Consider the following 21,687-nt stretch of genomic DNA (forward strand, 5'->3'; position numbering starts at 1 on the left):
ACACTTACACCCTGCCAGTCATCAGATACCGGCCAGTATAGTGAGCTGGACAGAGGAGAACACGCAGGCTGCAGATTTAAAGACCCGAAAACTGCTCAGACTGTATAGAAGTTATAGAGAATTGAGAGATTTATTGACATTGGCCTCTAGCATATCCTGTTTGTACGCACTTGAGCTTCTATAATTGTCTGTATGTATAGGGAATACTGACCTAATGTGGTCTAGGATAACTGAGCTAACAGGCAGGGCTGATTTCTTAGACAACACATGGGACTCACATGGGAGTGAGGTCAGCTTCTGGGGGTGGTGAGGTGAGAGGGACAACACCAGTTTCTCATGTAGGAGAGAATTCATGATATGAAAAGTTCACAAGGAGAAGTACTGAAGAAATGTAGATGACCGAAAAGCACCTCTATTTATATCAAAGATCACGTGTGGTAATCTCTCATCTCAGGGAAAATACCTAAACCTTCATCCCTGGTAGCACTTTTTAATGAGTCCTCTCATCTCAGGGAAAATACCTAAACCTTCATCCCTGGTAGCACTTAACTACTCAGCCAAAGAACTCACTTTGAGTGAAATAACTTACCAAGAGGTTAACATTACTGAACCAATGGATGTAGTATCCCTCATCTTTATACTGTTTGCAGATGCTCTTACTTTTATAAGTTATAGTCCTTTCTGATAGTTTTGTAGTTCAGTTAGGTGCAATGAAATACCAGTTTGAAATAGTGTTTTGTTATACCTTTTGCTGTAGAAATACTCAGAAAATTGCAGTCTTTGTCTATTTCTAAAATTTTTCTTTTTTTTTGTTATAAAGGCAATCTTAACACTGGATTTCTATGGGTAGACTGACGTCTTATATATTATCTGTCTGTACTGGGTTGGGAGTTAAAGAGAGAATCTCAATTTATATAAATGTTCGCCAAGGTTAAAATCCTTATCTAGTGATTGTGACAGATTGGGCCGGCCTGGAGTTGATTGCCATTGCCACCATGACAGTGGGGCAGCTGTACTGCATCTGCAATTTCTAATTAACGAGGTAAGTGCCAGTCAGATGTTCTTTTACCCCCTTAACCAACAGTTCTTGTAATTGGCAAAGGCAGAAATGTATTCTTCTGTATTAAAAAAAAATACTGAAAAAAGTGTGTGCAGTTATGTGATAATGAAAGTATTCGGTTTATAGTAGAGGCAGAATGTTAATTGCATTAATATTTGCCTTCAGTTTTGTGGAGTGGAGGCTTAGTGCCACCATCTTGCCAACATTACATTATCATGTTTTTCAAAATATAAAATTTTGTATCAAAAAATATGATATATTTTCATGTTCCTGAAGATGCTTTATTTCCATTGCACATATGTACCTAAATGGAAAGCACCACATGACACCCCGCTTCCATAAAAACTGCTCAGAAATCTTGAAGACCTTTAGTGCATCCTTTTTTTTTAACATGAAAACGAAAAACACAAGGGCCTTTTAACTCCACAATACAAGTGTCAGAAACGATCTAGAGATAATGCAAGTAAATACACATTAGAATAAAGTAAAAAGCAATTTTTATTCACCACCTTGAATAAAAACTCCACAAATTGCTTTTTATTTTATTCTAATGTGTATTTACTTGCATTATCTTTAGATCGTTTCTGACACTTGTATTGTGGAGTTAAAAGTCCACAGTGTTTTTCGTTTTCATATTGCTAATTTAGTGGACACCCCAATACCAGTAGTCAGATATAATCTCATTAAGCCTTATCTTAGTTACTTTGTTGTTCCTTTTTTTTTAACTTTACTAGGAAACAATCAAGGGCAAGTAGCAGCGATTAGAATGCTTCTTGCACAATAACTGTACAGATGAACTAAAGGGCAGTGTATTTTTATTCAACCCAGAGGTGTTTTGGACATATACTTGAAATGTGTGGGTGCAGCACCATTAGGTTTGCATTCTAAAAGCAGAACGGATAATTCTCCGTTGAAACAAAAATTTTTTCCAAGATCTCCAGGTACAATGTCCTGCCAACTTTGTAAACACTCTCAGTTCTTTGTTCGTATATCTGGTGACAGTTGCATAAAAAAGTATATTTTCTAGTGCTGAACCCTTGAAGGCATTGTTCACCTTAATGTTACGTTTTAGTTATTTTATATAAATATTCTTAGAAATATTTCAATTTCTAAACTGGACCCTACCAATCAAATTCAGCACCGCAGAACTGCTGAACAAAAAGTTAAATAATTCAAAAGCCACAAAAATAAAAACCAAATGCAATTAACTTTAGGCCTATTTATTTTTTCTGATCTGAAGTTTTTTAAAGGGGAAAACACAAATTTTTAGAGAAAAAAAAAGTTGAATTTTTAGAGATTTATCATATGCTAAAGCTGCTAAAAATCCAAAAATCCTCCAGCTAAAACCTGCCATTGTGATCTGTTCTGGATAATGCAAAAAAGTTGGGGTTTTCAGGTGACAACTCCAAAAAAATCATACGATTTGAGAGTCAAATTTGATTTAGTTGCACAATCCACAATTCCTGTGAGATTTTTCCCTCACCGCCTTTTTCGAACTGATTATTTGATAAATTTGAGTTTTAGTAAATACCCTGCCTAAATATCTACATCATACTTAGGGGCCGATTCACAAAGGGTCGAATATCGAGGGTTAATTAACCCTCGATATTCGACTGGGATATTCGATATTCGACTGGGAATTAAAACGATTCGAAGGATTTAAATCCAACGATCGAAGGAATATCCTTCGATCAAAAAAAACTTAGGAAAGCCTATGGGGACCTTCCCCATAGGCTAACATTGAGTTCGGTAGCTTTTAGATGGCAAACTAGGGGGTCGAAGTTACTTCGACTATCGAATAGTCGAACAATTTTAAGTTCGAATCATTCGATTCGTAGTCGAAGGTCGTAGTAGCCCATTCGATGGTCGAAGTAGCCCAAAAAACACTTCGAAATTCGAAGTTTTTTTATTTCGAATCCTTCACTCGAAGTTAGTGAATCGGCCCCTTAGAGTTAATTTAATTTAGATGAACCATCCCTTCAAATAGCTATATGTCTGCCATTATGATGTTTGATCAATACAGTAATGTTCTGTACAAGGTAATTTTACTTATTGTAACATATTCTTGCAACTATAATTACGTTTGGAGATATGTGAAGATATTGGGAATACCGTAGAAGAGTTTTATTGAGGGTTTCCTTGCCCTTTAATTATAATGGATGTGCTTCTGCTGATGATGGGCTAAATGTCTAGATGCTTGTATTGTCTAGGCATGTCCTTTTAAATGTTTTTTGCTTGAGTTTTTATGCGTTTAAAATGATTTTCTGGTCCTTTCCATCCTAAAAAAATGCTTCAGGGGATGAGAAAGAACCGTGGAGAGTGGAGCAGGCCATGAAAAGAACCAATATTAAATACACAAAAGAAAAGAACCACCAAAAGAGTTATTCGTGACGCACAATCCAATAATTAATTAGTGTGAAGTTCATTGTATGAAAGAAAAAAGAACAAAAAGTGAATAAAGTGCCAAATGTGTCATGAGCAGTTCTGAATCCACTGATATGTTGTATAAACCTGATTAAAACATAACACATTTGGCATTATATAGTCACTATAAGCACTTTATTATCAATTCATTATTTCAATGATTTATATTAATTGATTTAAGAATGGTTTTAACACAATTACATTTATGGAATTTATCTGAGTGACAATGAATTTCACACATGAATTGAAGTGATTTTTTTCTTTTTTCTTTCATACAATGAACTTCACACTAATTAATTATTGAATTGTGCGACTTGCATAACTCTTCTGCCAGTACCTTTCTTTTGGATATTAAGGGGCCCATTTACTTAGGGGCAAATTCATCAAGGGTCGAATATCGAGAGTTAATTAACCCTTGATATTCGACTGGGGAATGAAAATCCTTTGAATATCGAAGTCGAAGGATTTTGCGCAAATAGTTCGATCGAACGATCGAAGGAATTTTAATCCAACGATCGAAGGATTATCCTTCGACCAAAAAAAGTTAGGCAAGCCTATGGGGACCTTCCCCGTAGGCTAACATTGAATTCGGTAGGTTTTAGGTGGCGAACTAGGGGGTCGAAGTTTTTTCTTAAAGAGACAGTACTTCGACTATCGAATGGTCGAATAGTCGAACGATTTTTAGTTCAAATCCTTTGATTCGAAGTCGAAGGTCGAAGTAGCCCATTCGATGGTCGAAGTAGCCAAAAAAACACTTTGAAATTCTAAGTTTTTTTTCTTCTATTCCTTCACTCGAAGTTAATGAATTGGCCCCTTAGTTTGAGTGAAGGAATATAAGAAAAAAAACTTCGAATTTCAAATGTTTTTTTTGGCTACTTCGACCTTCGACTACGACTTAGACTCGAATGATTTGAACTAAAAAATGTTCGACCATTCGATAGTCGAAGTACTTTCTCTTTAAAAAAAAACTTCAACCTCCTAGTTCGCCACCTAAAAGCAAACGAAGTCAATGTTAGCCTATGGGAAAGGTCCCCATAGGCTTAGCAATCTTTTTTTGGTCGAACAAAAATCATTCGATCGATGGATTAAAATCCTTAATTAATTAACCCTCGATATTCGACTGTCGAAGTTAAATCCTTCAACTTCGAATATCGAAGTCGAAGGATTTAGCGCTATTCGTTCGATCGAACAATCGAACGAATAGCGCTAAATCCTTCGACTTCGATATTCGAAGTTGAAGGATTTAACTTCGACAGTCGAATATCGAGGGTTAATTAACCCTTGATATTCGACCATAAGTAAATTTGCCCCTTAATGTTTGTTATTTATGGAGTTACAATCAGCAAGCAGACAGCACCACACGTGAATATTATCTTAAAAGGCCTTTATTGCAAAAGGGCTTTTCTTTGGACAGAAATACTATAGCGACGTTGAAACGTCGCGTTTGTATTTCTGTCCAAAGAAAATACATGATTTTGGCTAGGGATGGGCGAATTTTTTCACCTTGTTTCGCCGGAAAAATGACGCTCATAGACTTGTATGGTGTTGTGCGTCAAAATAAAAAGACGCACGTTAAAAAAAAATTTGCTGCACGACAACATTTTTTTGACGCCCATAGACTTGGGTGCCGGTGGCGGATTTTTGGCTAAACGAAACGGGTCAAATTCGCCCATCCCTAATTTTGGCCCATCCTTTGCTTCAGGTTGTGGCTTGTGCAGCGCCATTGCTTCAAATACTGCTGCGTGTTGTGTGTAAACAAATTGTTTAAAGGCTTTGTTCACCAACATTTTTTTTAAAGCTCAGTTGGATTCAGATACAGTAGTTCACCAGAATTAAAACATTTTTTTCAGTGACTTTCTATTTTCCATTTGTGATCAATTTTATAATATTGAAGTTTTATTTTTAACTTCCTCGTCTTTCTGAAGAAGGGGGGTGGGGTCAGCGATTGTAACTGATCCAAATCGATCCATTAGTTGATGCATTTCTTTGGCCCTGGTAAGCAGAGTTTCAGATATAATTGATACAATATTTGGTAACATTCTACAGATGCTACCGAGAAATGTATAGACTAATAAAGCAAATTGTAACCGATAACAATCTGCACCGGGATCACTGAGATGCCAGAGTAAAACAGCAGAGGGAATAACATTACACTTTACACTTCAATTTTGAAAAATACAGTAAAAAATAAAACATTGAAAGCAATTGAAAAAAGTATTTTTTCCCCTGGTGAATAATTTGAAGACAAATTAACTGAAAAAAAAGTGTTTTGAAGGTAAACAATCACTTTAAAGTTATGCACAAAAATTTTGGGTGAAAACACTGAGGGGCCGATTCACTAAGGGTCGAATATCGAGGGTTAATTAACCCTCGATATTCGACTAGGAATTAAAATCCTTCAACTTCGAATATCGAAGTCGAAGGATTTAGCGCAGATAGTTCGATCCAACGATCGAAGGAATATCCTTCGATCAAAAAAGGTTAGCCAAGCCTATGGGGACCTTCCTATGGGGACCTTCCCCATAGGCTAACATTGACTTCGGTAGTTTTTAGATGGCGAACTAGGGGGTCGAAGTTTTTTTTAAAGAGACAGTACTTCGACTATCGAATGGTCGAATAGTCGAACGATTTTTAGTTTGAATCCTTCGATTCAAAGTCGTAGTCGAAGGTCGAAGTAGCCCATTCGATGGTCGAAGTAGCCCAAAAAAAACGTCGAAATTCGAAGTATTTTACCTTAGAATCCTTCACTCGAAGTTAGTGAATCGGCCCCATAGTTTAATAAGGGTGCTGCGTTTTGCATAATATTGACTCAGCGAATATATATACTGAAAATTGTACATGCTATTCCATCAGTTAAACAACTTGACACATATATCGGGTTTAATCTTTTTTGTGTTAGGGGCTGAGATGGGCACAAACTAGTAATTTCATACGTTAATCTTTATCTGACTCAGTGGAAGATATCCATGTATAATACACAAAAGCCATGAATATTCTGTAAATGATATCCTTATAAACGGTGAGTTCTGATGTCATCAGTTATAAACGGTGAGTTCTGATGTCATTTCTGTCACATGGCTCACTGAAATTTGTGTATTATAATAAATAAAGTACCCCCTCTTGTAAAATATAAGGATATTATAAGTTACCTCGGAGTTCCATGATGCAGATTTTACTGAACTACGTACCTCTTTCACCAGACTTGCCTTCTCCAGCTCAGACCAGGGGGAGTGCATAGATCATCCTCATTCCTTCCAAAAAACACTGACGTCTTTTCCTTTTTTAAGAGTGATAGTCTGCAAAAGTCCTTACAATTTTAAAATTTCTAACATATGGAACATAAACTATACACTGAGCTCATGTGTAGGGCAATATAACAACTCTATTGTATTTATTAAGGTTCCCTGGACTTGTGTAATGTAATGTATTTGCTGCAACATATACGTCCATTGTACTTTATAATTTCCCGCCGTATGCAAATTAGCCTGAGCGAAGACCTCTAACGAAGTTGTGCTAGGCTGGCGCATCTTCACTTTGATTGCCGAAGTTACGCTAGCGAAAATTCGCCAGCACTCGGCTCCCTGGACGCAACTTTTGCATTTTAGTAAGTTAGCGTTGTCCTAGTGAATTTACGCCGGTGAAGTGTTGCGATGGCTGCGAAGCCGTCGCTGGTGAATTTTTGCCGTTTAGTAAATTCCCCCCTAAGCCTTGTATAGATAATATTCCTACAGTGCACGAGAGACACATGAACAGAGTGTTGTGTGCCTGCTGCTAGGGTTAAACATGGGGTACAGCAAGTGCACTGAATATTGGGGGGTCTGGAGAAGACCCTGCAATTGTGATATACATTGCTACCGATTAGTTACAGAAAGGTGTAACTTCTCAAGAATATTGTTGGAATTGAGGTGAAAAGCTGAAGACAAGGACTTCTTGGGGACTTATCTCAGATTTATTGTCCATGTTACGTTTCACAGACTGGAAGGCAACGGGCACATTACTAAATTTGCAACACGACAATACTGTACAACCCCCATTTTATGTTTTTCAGGAAACTGTAAAATCAGGGGAATGCATTATATATTTGTGGGACTACAAAAAATGATGTAAAATGTGGGAAAACAATATCAGGGCATGTAAAATTGAGGTTTCACCAGCGGCAATTCTATGAAGTCATATTAAAAGTTACTTGGGACAGGCACATCATTACGGCACTTTGAATATTACAACAAGTTATAAAGCAGCACGCAAGAAGGCGAAAACGAAAGTCAAGGAATATATTATCTCACTTGCAAAAGGACAATCCTATGAGTAATTTAATAGTAACAGTACATTTAAAGTAGTGGTTCACCTTTAAGTTAACTGTTAGTATGTTATAGACTGGCCAATTCTAAGAAACTTTTCAATTGGTCTTCATTATTCATTTTTTACAGGCTTTTAAATATTTGCCTTTATTCGCTTCTCTTTCCGTCTTTCAAATGGGGGGTCACTAACCTTATCTAAAAAACAAATGCTCTGTAAGGCTACAAATGTATTGTTATTGCTACTTTTTATTACTCTTTTTTTCTATTCAGGCCTCTCCTATTCATATTCCAGTCTCTCATTCAAATCAGTGTATGGTTGCTAGGGGAATTTGGGCCCTAGCAACCAGTTGGCAGAAATTGCAAATTGGAGAGCTGCTGAATAAAAAGCTAAATAAGTCAAAAACCACAAATAGTAAAAAATGAAAACCAATTGCAAATTGTCTCAGAATATTCCTTTCTACATCATACTAAGGGGCCCATTCATTAACTTCGAGTGAAGGAATAGAAGAAAAAAAAACTTTGAATTTCTAAGTGGTTTTTTTGGCTACTTCGACCATCGAATGGGCTACTTCGACCTTCGACTACGACTTCGACTTCAAATCGAACTATTCGAACTAAAAATCGGGAGGGTCCCCATAGGCTTGGCTAACTTTTTTGGTCGAAGGATAATCCTTCGATTTTTGGATTAAAATCCTTCGAATTGTTCGATTCGAAGGATTTAATTGTTCGATCGAACGATTATTCCTTCGATCGTTCAATCTAAGTATTTGCGCAAAATCCTTTGACTTCGATATTCGAAGTCAAAGGATTTTCATTCCCCAGTCGAATATCGAGGGTTAATTAACCCTTGATATTCAACCCTTGATGCATTTGCCCCCAAATGTTAACTCAACAACCCCTTTAATTCAGTGTTTTTAAGGCTGTTTGTAAATGGAAGCTACTGTAACAAATGGTTATAATTGTAAAGCATTACAAGTCTCCCAAACCGGTGTGTCTGAAGCCAGCTGATTTTGTTACATTTGTTTCAGAAACCAGTTAAAAAGAACAGAAGTGGATAAACCAATACTGTTTTCATTAATTACATTTAGGCATGACTGTAAAGCCATTAAACATCGTTAACGAATGTCTATTGGAACGATGCTTTGAATTACATTTTCTTTCATTATACAAAATGTAAGAGTTAAAGGAAAACTATACCCCCCAAACAATGTAGGTCTCTATTAAAAGATACTGAGTAAAACAACTCATATGTAAAACCCTGCTTCATGTAAATGAACCATTATCATAATAATATACTTTTCTAGTAGTATGTGCCATTGGGTAATCATAAATAGAAAATTGCCATTTTAAAAAATAAGGGCCGCCCCCTGAGATCGTAAGATTCACTGTGCACACATACAAACCACATGTAAGGTCACATGAGCCAATTAACAGACAGAGTTCTGCCTTTTGCTTCCTCACTTCTTCCTGTTACAGTTAGTGCTGTAGTATTTCTGGTCAGGTGATCTCTGAGGCAGCACAGATAGAGTCACGAAATGGTGGTTCAAGGCAAGAGATGTAAAAGGGCAATATTTATATAAATATATATTCCAGTTTGGTAAGATTCTTTAATATGTCATTCAATTTGATATAAACTATCTGTTGCTTAAGTATTCATTTTGGGGGTATAGTTTTCCTTTAAGATACAAGCACATTTAATGACATAGAGAACACCTGTTTTTTTTTTTTTAAATTTAAGGTCTGTTTTATTTTTGTGGTGTCATGTACATGGAAAGAGAATCTTCTATAAGGGACAGTATACCCCTTGGTTTAACATAAGTGCAATGGATAGGTATTATGCTCTTCATACATTTTGCCTGTTGTTTTAATCTTGAAAAATCTATGGTTTTTATTATTTCTTGAGCTAAACAGGGAAACACAAACAACTCCATGTTTTGTCCTTGCAAGGTACATACTTAGATTACCAGTTAGGAGCCTTCTTCCTTCAGCCTTGAATGTTTTGTTAACAGAAGTCCATTATTTGGGGAGATTATCTGTTTTCTGGAAATCTGGTTACTTTGCAAGGAGCAGACATGGAGTAGTTCATTTTCCCTGTTTGCCCTGTTTAGCCCAAGCCCTGTTCATTTTACTCATGTTCAACAAGGAGATCATGTTTTAATGTTTATCTGCACAGAGTGCTTGTCAGTGGTTCATTTAATCATTTATCTTGTAGCTTTGAGTAGTCAAATTCTGTTCTGTACGTGTATGTGGTGCTAAACGCAAGCCTGTATAGCAAATTGATTGTCAAAATATAACACTAGCAAAGGTAAGGCTTATGTGGAGCACATATATATATATATATATATATATATATATATATACACGTATATATATATATATATATATATATATATATATATATATATATATATATATATATATATATATATAAATATACACAAGTTCCAAAGGTGCACTCCGTTTACTCTATCACTGGATCATTTTTGATGCAAATAAAGAAGCTATTAATCTCCTGATGAAGATCCCCGTGAGTGATCGAAATATTAAGGGGCACGTTTACTATTGGTCGAATATCGAGGGTTAATTAACCCTCGATATTCGACAGTCGAAGTAAAATCCTTCGACTTCGAATATCGAAGTCGAAGGATTTACCGCATTTCGAAGGATTTTAATTCATCGATCGAACGATTTTCCTTCTATAAAAAAATACTAAGAAAGCTTATGGGGACCTTCCCCATAGGCTAACATTGGTGCTCGGTAGGTTTTAGGTGGCGAAGTAGGTGGTCGAAGTTTTTTTTAAAGAGACTATCGAATGGTCGAATAGTCGAACGATTTTTAGTTCGAATCGTTCGATTCAAAGTCGTAGTCGAAGGTCGAAGTAGACAATTCAATGGTCGAAGTAGCCAAAAAAAACTTCGAAATTCAAAGTTTTTTTCCTTCTAATCCTTCACAGAAGCTAAGTAAATGTGCCCCTTAGTGGAATAAATAACTTCTTTATTTGCATCAAAAATAATCCAGTGAGTGTCGCTATTTCTTGTGCAGAGATTGATCCCAACTAAGATATATTTGATCCTTATTGGAAACAAAATCAGCCTATTGGGGTTATTTAATGTTTTCATGACTTTCTAGTAGACTTAAAGTGTGAAAATCCAAATGACGGAAAGATCCCCTATCCGGAAAACCCAGGGCCGGATTTGAGGAAGTGGCGCCCTTATGCCGCATGGTCCCAGTGCCAGACACTCCATTAAGCCCAAGCGAGGGGGTAGTGCGAGTGCGGCTGAAACCACTAATTGGTAGTCCTCCGGGAAAATGCCACAAAGGGACACTGTCCTAAAGACAATGGATTTCTGCACGGCCTGGAATGCTTGGCCTTAACCAAAGATACCTTCCAACTGTATCACTACATCTCCTAAAATCCTGGTTCGATAAATATATATGCAGCCGATTATCTAACATTGGGCCAGATTCAATACAGTGAGAAAAAGTTATCTCACAGTTTATCATGTGACAACTCATGGACGAGATTCAATTCGAGGAGGAAAAACTTTTCTTCTAATTCAGTTCCAGTTTTTTTCCCCCATAGACTTTAATTGAATTTTCATGTGATAAACAGTGAAACAGTATTTACTTTTTGGTTTCTCCAGTAGATTGAAAAATTCAATAGTTTGAATTCAATAGATTGAAAAATATCCAAATAGTAGTACCTGTTGCATTAATTTCGTTCTTTCTAAGAAGGCATCCAACCCTTGTTTGAAACCTGCCTGTATTATTCATGAATGTGGCATTTCAGCAGTCCTATATATATAAATTTATAAATAGTAAAAATGCATATATATATATATATATATATATATATATATATATATATATATATATATATATATATATATTCATTTGTTCAGATGTCAAGCTTAAAGGTCTCTACTTCTCATGGCCAAACTACACATTGTAAATAATAAGAATGAAATCAGATTTCCAGTAGTCTTTTGGCTCCATGCAAGACAATAGGGTATTTTTTTGTACTATGTCTTTTGTTAGCCAAGTGAAACTTCTAAGCTTTATGTACTGCTACCAGGCAAGTACTGTACATTACAGCTACTGTTTTGTTTGGTTTTTCTAAACAGAGATACTATAACTATAAAACTCCGTTTATTAAGCTGTAAACTCACATTATGATAAATGGTGTCTGAAAACTCTGTTGTGTTTCTTTTAGGGGGTTATTTATCAAAATCCTAATTTTTCTGATTTTTTAAATAAAAAAAGTCAGACCAAACTAGAATCCACAATTTGACTGTATTTATTTCTAAAAAAAAAACCCTTGATTTAATCGGTTTGGTTAAAAAACTCAATTAAATTGTGCGAAAACCAAATCGTACGATTGTTTCTGAGTTTTTTCCCGAATCGCTTGATTTTTTCTGGATTTTTGCCCAAAAAGGTCGGATTTTAAGGCTAATCCCAGAGCAAACCACAGAAACGTCAAAATAGGATAGGCACCTCTGCCATTGCGGGCATCTTGGCAGGTCTGAAATGGGGGATTTTCGGATTTGGGCTTTTTGCTGCATAGGCTTTAAAAAAAAACAGAAAAATTCGAGTTTTGCCCCAAAAGCCTGACCAGAGTTTAGTAAATAACCCCCTTATTGTCAGCTATGAAGTGTAGGTGGTGGTCCATGTAAAGCCTTATTCCTCATATGACCCTCCTGCACTTTGGGACTCTTATCTGTTGCTTGTTACCCTCATTTATATCCCTAGTTCATCTGTCTGCACAAGCTAAAGTTCCAGTAGGACTTGTTTAATGTCAGTTATAATAAAAACTAGTTCAGCACATATGGAGCTTAAGTGTTCAGCCACCTTGAATACATTTGGAGTCTTATCTACTGCCATCCCTAGAATACACATCCATCATCCCCCGACCCCCATGAAGTGAGTTCGGTAGGTATCGACTACTTCTATTATTTATGAGGGAGGGGGAGTCACATGGGACATGAGACAACCTCAAATATCACTAGTGGGGCTAATTGTGTACTAATTGTGTACTAATTGTGTACTAATTGTGTACTAATTGTGCCACGTCTTTCACCCCAGGCAAACGGTCATTAAGGGGCAGATTTATTAAGGATCAAGTTGTGTTTTCCACGAAAATGCAAGTTTTCGAGGTTATTTTTTTTGCACAAAAATCAGTTTTTCAGGTAAAAAAACCCCCAAAAGTTTTGGAGTTTTATTATACCCCGACCTTGAAAATAGCTCAAATATGACAATACACCATCTAAAACCTGTCAAGCTCAACAGAGGTCCCTTGAACAATTTAAAAATGTTAATAGCCTTTATAATGTTCACGTTTTTTTCTGAGGGTTTTGCCCGAAAACTCGATCAATTCAAGTGATTCCAGTTTTTTTTTTGCCAATTACTCAATCACTTAGGGGCTCATTCCCAGTGAAGGAATAGAATAAAAAATACTTCGAATTTTGAAGTGTTTTTTTTGGCGACTTCGACCATCGAATGGGCTACTTCGAGCTTTGACTACGACCTCGAATTTGAATCGAATGATTCGAACTAAAAATCGTTCGACTATTCGACCATTCGATAGTCGAAGTACTGTCTCTTTAAGAAAAAACGTCGACCCCCTAGTTCGCCACCTAAAAGCTACCGAAGTCCATGTTAGCCTATGGGGAAGGTCCCCATAGGGTTTCCAAGTTTTTTCTGATCGAAGGATAATCCTTCGATCAATGGATTAAAATCCTTCGAAACGTTCGATTCGAAGGATTTAATCGTTCCTCCTTCGAACGTTCGATCAAACGAATTGCGCAAAATCCTTCGATTTCGATATTCGAAGTCGAAGGATTTTAATTCGGCAGTCGAATATCGAGGGTTAATTAACCCTCGATATTCGACCCTTAATACATCTGCCCCTTAGAGTTGTTAACCCCGAACTCACTGATTGAGTTTCTCTATTTCCCCATTCAAGTTTTTCTTAAATAAGAAACCATTCGAGTTGTGAGTTCATTCAAGGTATAAAAAACGCTAATATTTGTCCTTTGATAAATAACCCCCTAAATGAGACTCCCTATCTACATCCAGGTAGTTTATATTGGTGGGGGGGTTTGTATACTGGTATAAATGAAAGATCAGGAATAGAAAGAACTATTGTGTGACTGAGAAAGATTTAGGTTTTACTTCTCACAGACCGTATCAGTCTGCTGTTGCCCCTCTTGTTTTACTGATTAGTCGCTGCTTTTTATCAACTCACTGTGAAAAATGTAAGGCAAATACACACAGCAGTTTTCATTAGTGTGTTGTTCTAAAGAGCGAGGGATTGTGCTTCAGGGGCTCTTCTGCTTACACTCCTGTTTTATTGCTTCCAACCATGATTTCCTTCAGTTGCCCAACACATTCTGACTTAACTGAATATCCCCAGGCTTTGCCTTTTACCTGATTCATTCAAATAAATATTCTCTATTTTTATCATGTGGATTTTCTTGTAAATCTTGGTGCAGATTTAGTGATGATGAAGGAGACATCGGCACAGCACAAACATTGTAATAGATTATACCATATTTTATTTATTCTTAAACCCAAATGGGTGGCCTAATCTCATGTGGTTTAATGAATAATGGGGGATCATAAAACCTGAGGATTTAAATCCGGTCTTGCCTGTCACCTTCTCCAAGAGTGAGTCACGTAGGGCATAAAGGGTAAAAGCTGCTTCTGATTACATTTTTCTAAGGAAACCGTATCAATGCATTTCTGCCTGTAATGTGAAGTGCTTTTGTGCCAGAGACAATTTCTCAACTGATTTAAAGGGTCACAGAGCTAATAATGTCTCGAGCACTTTAATAGAAATAGGAAGTTTACATGTACAGCATGTCTGTTTCCTGGAAAATGATTTTATAAAGATTACTGAAAGCCTGAATGATGATTGAACTGCAGGACTCAGCCAATTCCTTCCTGTACTCTCGGTAATTAAGTGCAGGCATTGAGAACTTCACAGTTTGCCCCAAATTAAACCAGGGCTGTGGAGTTGATACATAAATCCTTTGACTCCAGCTCTGACTCAGACAGAGTTTATGGTAACTCCTGCTCAAACTCTTCTGTTTTTAAAGGAACAGTAGCTCCGAAAACTGAGAGTGTATCAAAGTAATTAAAGTATACTGTATTGTTGCTCTGCACTGGTACAACTAGCATGTTTGTTTCAGAAAGATTACTATAGTTTATATAAACAAGCTGCTGTGTAGCCATGGGAGCAGCCATTCAAGCACAGGATACACAGTAGATAACAGATAAGTACTACTATAGTTTATATAAACAAGCTGCTGTGTAGCCATGGGGGCAGCCATTCAAGCACAGGATACACAGTAGATAACAGATAAGTACTACTATAGTTTATATAAACAAGCTTCTGTGTAGCCATGGGAGCAGCCATTCAAGCACAGGATACACAGTAGATAACAGATAAGTACTACTATAGTTTATATAAACAAGCTGCTGTGTAGCCATGGGGGCAGCCATTCAAGCACAGGATACACAGTAGATAACAGATAAGTACTACTATAGTTTATATAAACAAGCTGCTGTGTAGCCATGGGGGCAGCCATTCAAGCACAGGATACACAGTAGATAACAGATAAGTACTACTATAGTTTATATAAACAAGCTGCTGTGTAGCCATGGGGGCAGCCATTCAAGCACAGGATACACAGTAGATAACAGATAAGTACTACTATAGTTTATATAAACAAGCTGCTGTGTAGCCATGGGGGCAGCCATTCAAGCACAGGATACACAGTAGATAACAGATAAGTACTACTATAGTTTATATAAACAAGCTGCTGTGTAGCCATGGGGGCAGCCATTCAAGCACAGGATACACAGTAGATAACAGATAAGTACTACTATAGTTTATATAAACAAGCTGCTGTGTAGCCATCATTCTGTTCTTCAAGCTGGAAAAAAAGAGAAAAGGCACAGGTTAAATAGCAGATAAGCTCTGTCCACTACAATGGAGTTTTATCTGTTATTTGTTATGTAACCTGTGCAAACACACAGCTTTTACCATTTTATATCTTAATTACTTTAAAAAACTTTTATATTTTATATTACTGTTTCTTTAAAATACTAATGTATTTTCCATCTTGAAAGAAGTTAAGTGCACAACATACAAGACATTTTATCACTGCCATAGCTCAAAAATATAACCCACATCCTTTGCTAATTCTAAACCAAAATCAAAGTTAAACTACATAAACCAAAAACCACGTGTGGACCTATGTGAATGCATGCAAGTGAAAACCCTATTGAAGTCTATGGGAAAAAACTGGAACTAAATTTGGAGAAAAGTTTTTCTCCTCAAATTGAATCTTGTCCATGACTTTTCACGTGACAAACCATAAGATACATTTTTCTCACAGAATTGAATTTGGCCCTATATGTTATGGGAATACCCTACCCCACATGTAAAAGGTTTGGAGGAGGGTGGGTCCTACTGGCACATGATCTGGGCAAATCCCATCATCAGCAGATACTGGTCAAAGGTTGCCAAATATATGAGGGAAACCCTGACACTCCCCCCAATTCACCATCCAGAAATATGTCTTCTGGGCAGATCAAACTCCTTATTCGACCGTCAAACTCCTCCCCATGAACAGTGAAGTAATTATGGTACGGTCCCTTCTTTATTATGCAAGGAAATGGATAATCATGTGCTGGATGCACTCCCAAAAAAGCAGGGTGAATATAGTATGTTAATAAAATGCCGTTAGTAGGCTAACATTGGCCTCGGTAGGTTTTAGGTGGCGAACTAGAGGGTCGAAGAATATTTTAAAGAGACAGTACTTCGACTATCGAAGAGTCGAATGATTTTTAGTTCGAATCGTTCGATTCGAAGTCGTAGGTCGTAGTCGAAGGTCGAAGTAGCCCATTCGATGGTCGAAGTAGCCATATTCGACCATTCGAAATTCAAACTTTTTTTCCTCTATTCCTTCACTCGAACTAAGTAAATGGGCCCCAACATGTCTTCTCCAGATATATGACATTTCTAATATGAGGTGAGAAAAATAATTTCCCATATGTACTGGTGCTGTTCAATACTAAACGCTATTTGCTAGGTGGGAAGGAGCAGTTTTGTTCCAGGTCCCCCAGGCAAACTCATTGGTCATCAGAGCTGTCCATGGGAGCTGGAAACATACGTAGAAGTTACTGTATATTATAGTACATGTGGATCGACTCACTTTGTTCTGCTTCATTTAACCATCATGTTTAGTGATCTTCAGGCTAAAACACAAATACCAACCTTGTTTCTGCTCAGTCTTGTGGAAATAACTAATATACTTTATTCAGAACAATTATCCCATCTATTTATATTTATATTGGATGTAATATATATATTGAGGAGCATCTCAAGCTAGTTTATTGTCCATTGATTTCTTTATAAGGTTTTATTGTTATGATAAATACTGATAACAGTTTCTAGCATAAAATGTGGAATGGTACATAAGGTTACATATGTCACAGCACCAGAGGCCCTTTGATTTAACATACCCTTTTCTAATACCCCTTCTCACAATATTCCAGATAACCAAGCTATTCTCTTTAGTCTGTCTAATACTGTTGTACTGTGTGATGGTAATAACCTGTTACTGAAACTGACGTATCACTGGCAATCAGTGTTTCAGTATTCAGGTATCTCTAGAACTTCAATATTTGTAGGGAAAAATCAGTGTATTTAACAGTATAACAGTCTATATTATTATATGCATAGATATTGTTCTGTTCTTTGATTTCTCTGCATATTTACTCCCCACTTCTTATAATTTAGGAAATGTGAAATTTTCCAGAACTCAGAAGTGTCCACATATGAGTCAGATGATTTGTATATTTACAGAAATCCTTAGATATGATGGTTGTTCCTTTGATTTGTTGTACAGGTATGGGATCTGTTTTTCTGGAAACCTGTTAGCCAGAAAGGTCCAAATTATGGGATCTCCCATAGGGGCAAATTCACTAAGCGCCGAAGCACCTAATGCTAGCGTCAATTCGCTAGCGTTGGTCATTTTCGTTACTTCGCAAATTCACTAACGAACGCTGGCATAAATTTTTTGGGGCTCCCCTCCTTCCCCCCTACATTTCCTAACTCATGGCAACTTAACTATACAGTGGGCACATGTGTAGGGCAAAATAAAAATTTTATTTGATGTTTTGAAGGTTTCCCAGGCATTTGTAGTGATTGTACGTATTCCTCCATTGAAATTTGAATTTGGCGCCGTATGCAAATTAACCATCGCTAGCGTAACTTTGCTTCGCTTAGCGAATCAACGCTAGCGCAACTTTGCAACCTTACGCTACCCCTGAGCGAAACTTCGGATTTTAGTGAATTTGCGGAGCGCTGTCGAAACTACGCCTGGCGAAGTGCAGCGAAGTTACGCCTGGCGCAACTACGAATCTTAGTGAATTTGCCCCATAGACTCCATTATAATCAAATCATTCAAATTTTTAAAAATGATTAATTTTCTCTGTTTAATAATACAGTACCTTGTACTTGATCCCAAATAAGATATAATTAATCCTTATTAGAGGCAGAATAATTATTTTATGTTTAAATGATTTTTAGGAGATTTAGGGTATGGAGATCTCAATTATGGATAGACCCCTTATCCTAAACCCTCAGGTCCTGTGCATTCTGGATAACAGGTCCCATACCTGTATATGTTCAGGGAGGGGAAGCTACTTGAAAGCTTATCATAGACAAACTATAGACAAATAGAAACTGGACACACATATAGATAGCAAATTGCATTGATCAGGCCGCTTGAAGGTTTTCCAAGGAGAAATGGAGGGCTGAGCAGATTGCCGTTTGTATCCTTTTCACAGGCATTCATGAGAGGTGGGATGGAGTTTTTGTTGGCATATTGGAATGCCAACATCAGTATTTAATTATGCTATTATTATGCCAAGAATTTAGAATGGGATGTGCAAGTATTTAAGGGTACCATCAAGGTATGAAAGCAACACCAATATCAGAAATGGCAGCATTGCAAGTGGGACTTTATAATCTAAACAAATAGCAAATATTCCTGTAAAATCATAATGATTTGCATTTGCTGACATGGGGTTATTGATAAAAATAGTTACCTTGCTTTAAATGATTTCTTTTCTGTTTTTTTAATGCAGGGTGCCTTGGTTAGTGCGTGTGCAGATGAGACGCTTCATTTGTGGAACCTGAGGCAGAAACGACCAGCCATCCTTCATTCACTTAAATTTAATAAAGAACGGTAAGAAAATGTAATGCTATAAAATAGAGATGCAAATTCCCGGCATTGTACAATAGACACAAATAGTATTTGGCACTGGTTGGTATTGTAGGGACCCGTAGGGTTAATTCCTCTACGGTCTGAACCACATGGTGTGGAAATCCCCTGATGTGAGCTACAGGGTCTCCTAGGGTCTTGGGAGGGGCTGAGCCTTGTCCCTGTGCAGATGCTAGCAGATACCGGAGGGTGTCACAATGTGTCGCTGCACCACTTTGGTATAAATAGGAGATTGCCATGTGCTCACACTGGATTCCTACTTTCACTTTCATGGAGGAAGGTGACTCATGAAAAGTTGTAAGGGGCTAAAAGGGAGTTTGATAGCCCTACGGGCTGATGCAGGGTACTCTTAAAGCCTGGAAAGCTCAACCATGCAGGTTTGGAGTTTTGCTGGGCATCTTTTGTGCTCGCGCTATGGATAGTGCTGGGAGCTGTAGTCCTGCAGAGAAGAATTTCCCAGTACCCTTTCACCTTGCAAAGGGGACTCAGGATCTGCACTGGTGTTTGGTAAGAATGTACAACCTTGGCACCAGGGGGGTCACCAGGAGGGTGTTACAGTATGTTTTATTTCTCCACACAGACTTGTATTTATAAAATAATATGGCATCTCCTCTGCCAATCATTTTTTTAAATGCACACAATAAAGATTGACTATATAAGGGGCAGTGTGCAATACATCCATACCTAGCTTTAGTGATAATGGGAAATCTGCTGTAAAAAGGCAGTTTTTAATGGAAACAGATTTTGAAAAATTCCTACAGACTTTAAGCAGGGCTGAAACTACAGGTAGGCAGAAGAGGCATGTGCCTAGGGCGTGAAGATGTGGGTGTGCTGGTCAGGTACCTGTTCAAAAGTCTTCTGCCTATCCCTAGTCCTGATGGTTTGCTCCCCTGCTGCTCTCGCCTCCCTCCTCTCTCCTCCCCTCATGTCACCTCCCCTCCACCACTCTCCCCTGGCTCCATCACTCTCCCCTCCCTCCCCTTTTGCGCAGTTCTCTTTACTTCTGGGCAGCTCTTTTTACTCTTGGGAAGTTCTCTTTACTTCTGGGCAGCTCTCTTTACTTTTGGGCAGCTCTCTTTACTTCTGGGCAGCTCTCTTTACTCCTGGGCAGCTCTTTTTACTCCTGGGCAGCCCATTTTACTCCTGGGCAGTTCTCTTTACTCCTGGGCATTTCTCTTTACTCCTGGGCAGTTCTCCTCACTTCTGGGCAGTTCTCTTTACTCCTGGGCAGCTCTTTTTACTCCTAGACAGCTCTCTTTACTCATGGGCAGTTCTCTTTACTTCTGGGCAGTTGTCTTTACTCCTGGACAGCTCTCTTTACTCATGGGCAGTTCTCTTTACTTCTGGGCAGTTGTCTTTACTCCTGGGCAGATCTCTTTACTCCTGTGCAGTTCTCTTTACTTCTGGGCAGCTCTCTTTACTCTTGGGCAAATCTCTTAACTCCTGGGCAGCTCTTTTTACTCCTGGGCAGCTCTTTTTACTCTTGGCTGGGCAGCTCTCTTTACTCCTGGGCAGCTCTCTTTACTCCTGGGCAGCTCTCTTTACTCTTGGGCAGATCTCTTTACTCTTGGGCAGATCTCTTTACTCCTTGGCAGCTTTTTTTGCTCTTGGGCAGCTTTTTTTGCTCCTGGGCAGCTCTCTTTACTCTTGGCTGGGCAGCTCTCTTTACTCCTGGGCAGCTCTCTTTACTCCTGGGCAGCTCTCTTTACTCCTGGGCAGCTCTCTTTACTCCTGGGCAGATCTCTTTACTCCTGTGCAGTTCTCTTTACTTCTGGGCAGCTCTCTTTACTCTTGGGCAAATCTCTTAACTCCTGGGCAGCTCTTTTTACTCCTGGGCAGCTCTTTTTACTCTTGGCTGGGCAGCTCTCTTTACTCCTGGGCAGCTCTTTTTACTCTTGGCTGGGCAGCTCTTTTTACTCTTGGCTGGGCAGCTCTCTTTACTCCTGGGCAGCTCTCTTTACTCCTGGGCAGCTCTCTTTACTCATGGGCAGCTCTCTTTACTCCTGGGCAGCTCTCTTTACTCCTGGGCAGCTCTCTGTACTCTTGGGCAGCTCTCTTTACTCTTGGGCAGATCTCTTTACTCCTTGGCAGCTTTTTTTGCTCTTGGGCAGCTTTTTTTGCTCCTGGGCAGCTCTCTTTACCACTGGGTAGATCTCTTTCCTCCTGGGCAGATCTCTTTCCTCATGGGCAGCTCTTTTTCCTCCTGGCTAGCTCTTTTTACTCTTGAGAAGCTCTCTTTACTCCTGGGCAGTTCTCTTTACTCCTGGGCAGATCTCTATACCCCTGGACATTCAGCAGCTTTATTGTCCTGCAGCTGTTACACTCTGCTTCTTGAATATCTTTGAGATTTTTCCATTACTTTTTTGTAAACAACCTGAAAATAATATCGTTTACCGTTCACCACCTGCCTGTATCTTGAAAAATGAAAAACAACAAGGTGTCCTATAACTACTCATTTGCAGATATAATCTGAGAAAATACACTGTGGGGAGATTGGCTTTATGAAAGGGTGGCCACGAGACAGGCATACAAATTCAGCAAAAATAGGACTTTGCCTTTACTTTATTCACTCAAAAACACACACATCATTAATATCTAACAGTCT

At 38.1% G+C, this 21,687-nt stretch overlaps 1 protein-coding gene across 9 annotated transcripts in view; it reads left to right on the forward strand.

The window, feature by feature from the left end:
• The window catches only part of LOC108707806 (syntaxin-binding protein 5-like), a 178,895-nt gene that overhangs the window by 36,686 nt on the left and 120,522 nt on the right, over positions 1-21,687 (forward strand). For all 9 annotated transcript variants that reach the window (XM_041581400.1, XM_041581401.1, XM_041581404.1 and 6 more), the window contains exons 3-4: positions 961-1,042; positions 18,946-19,046. In XM_041581400.1, coding sequence (XP_041437334.1) covers positions 961-1,042; positions 18,946-19,046 — 183 coding nt within the window. The remainder of the gene's footprint in view (positions 1-960; positions 1,043-18,945; positions 19,047-21,687) is intronic.

Source organism: Xenopus laevis, chromosome 2L, assembly GCF_017654675.1.
Source record: "Xenopus laevis strain J_2021 chromosome 2L, Xenopus_laevis_v10.1, whole genome shotgun sequence".
Classification (NCBI taxonomy): Eukaryota; Metazoa; Chordata; class Amphibia; order Anura; family Pipidae; genus Xenopus; species Xenopus laevis.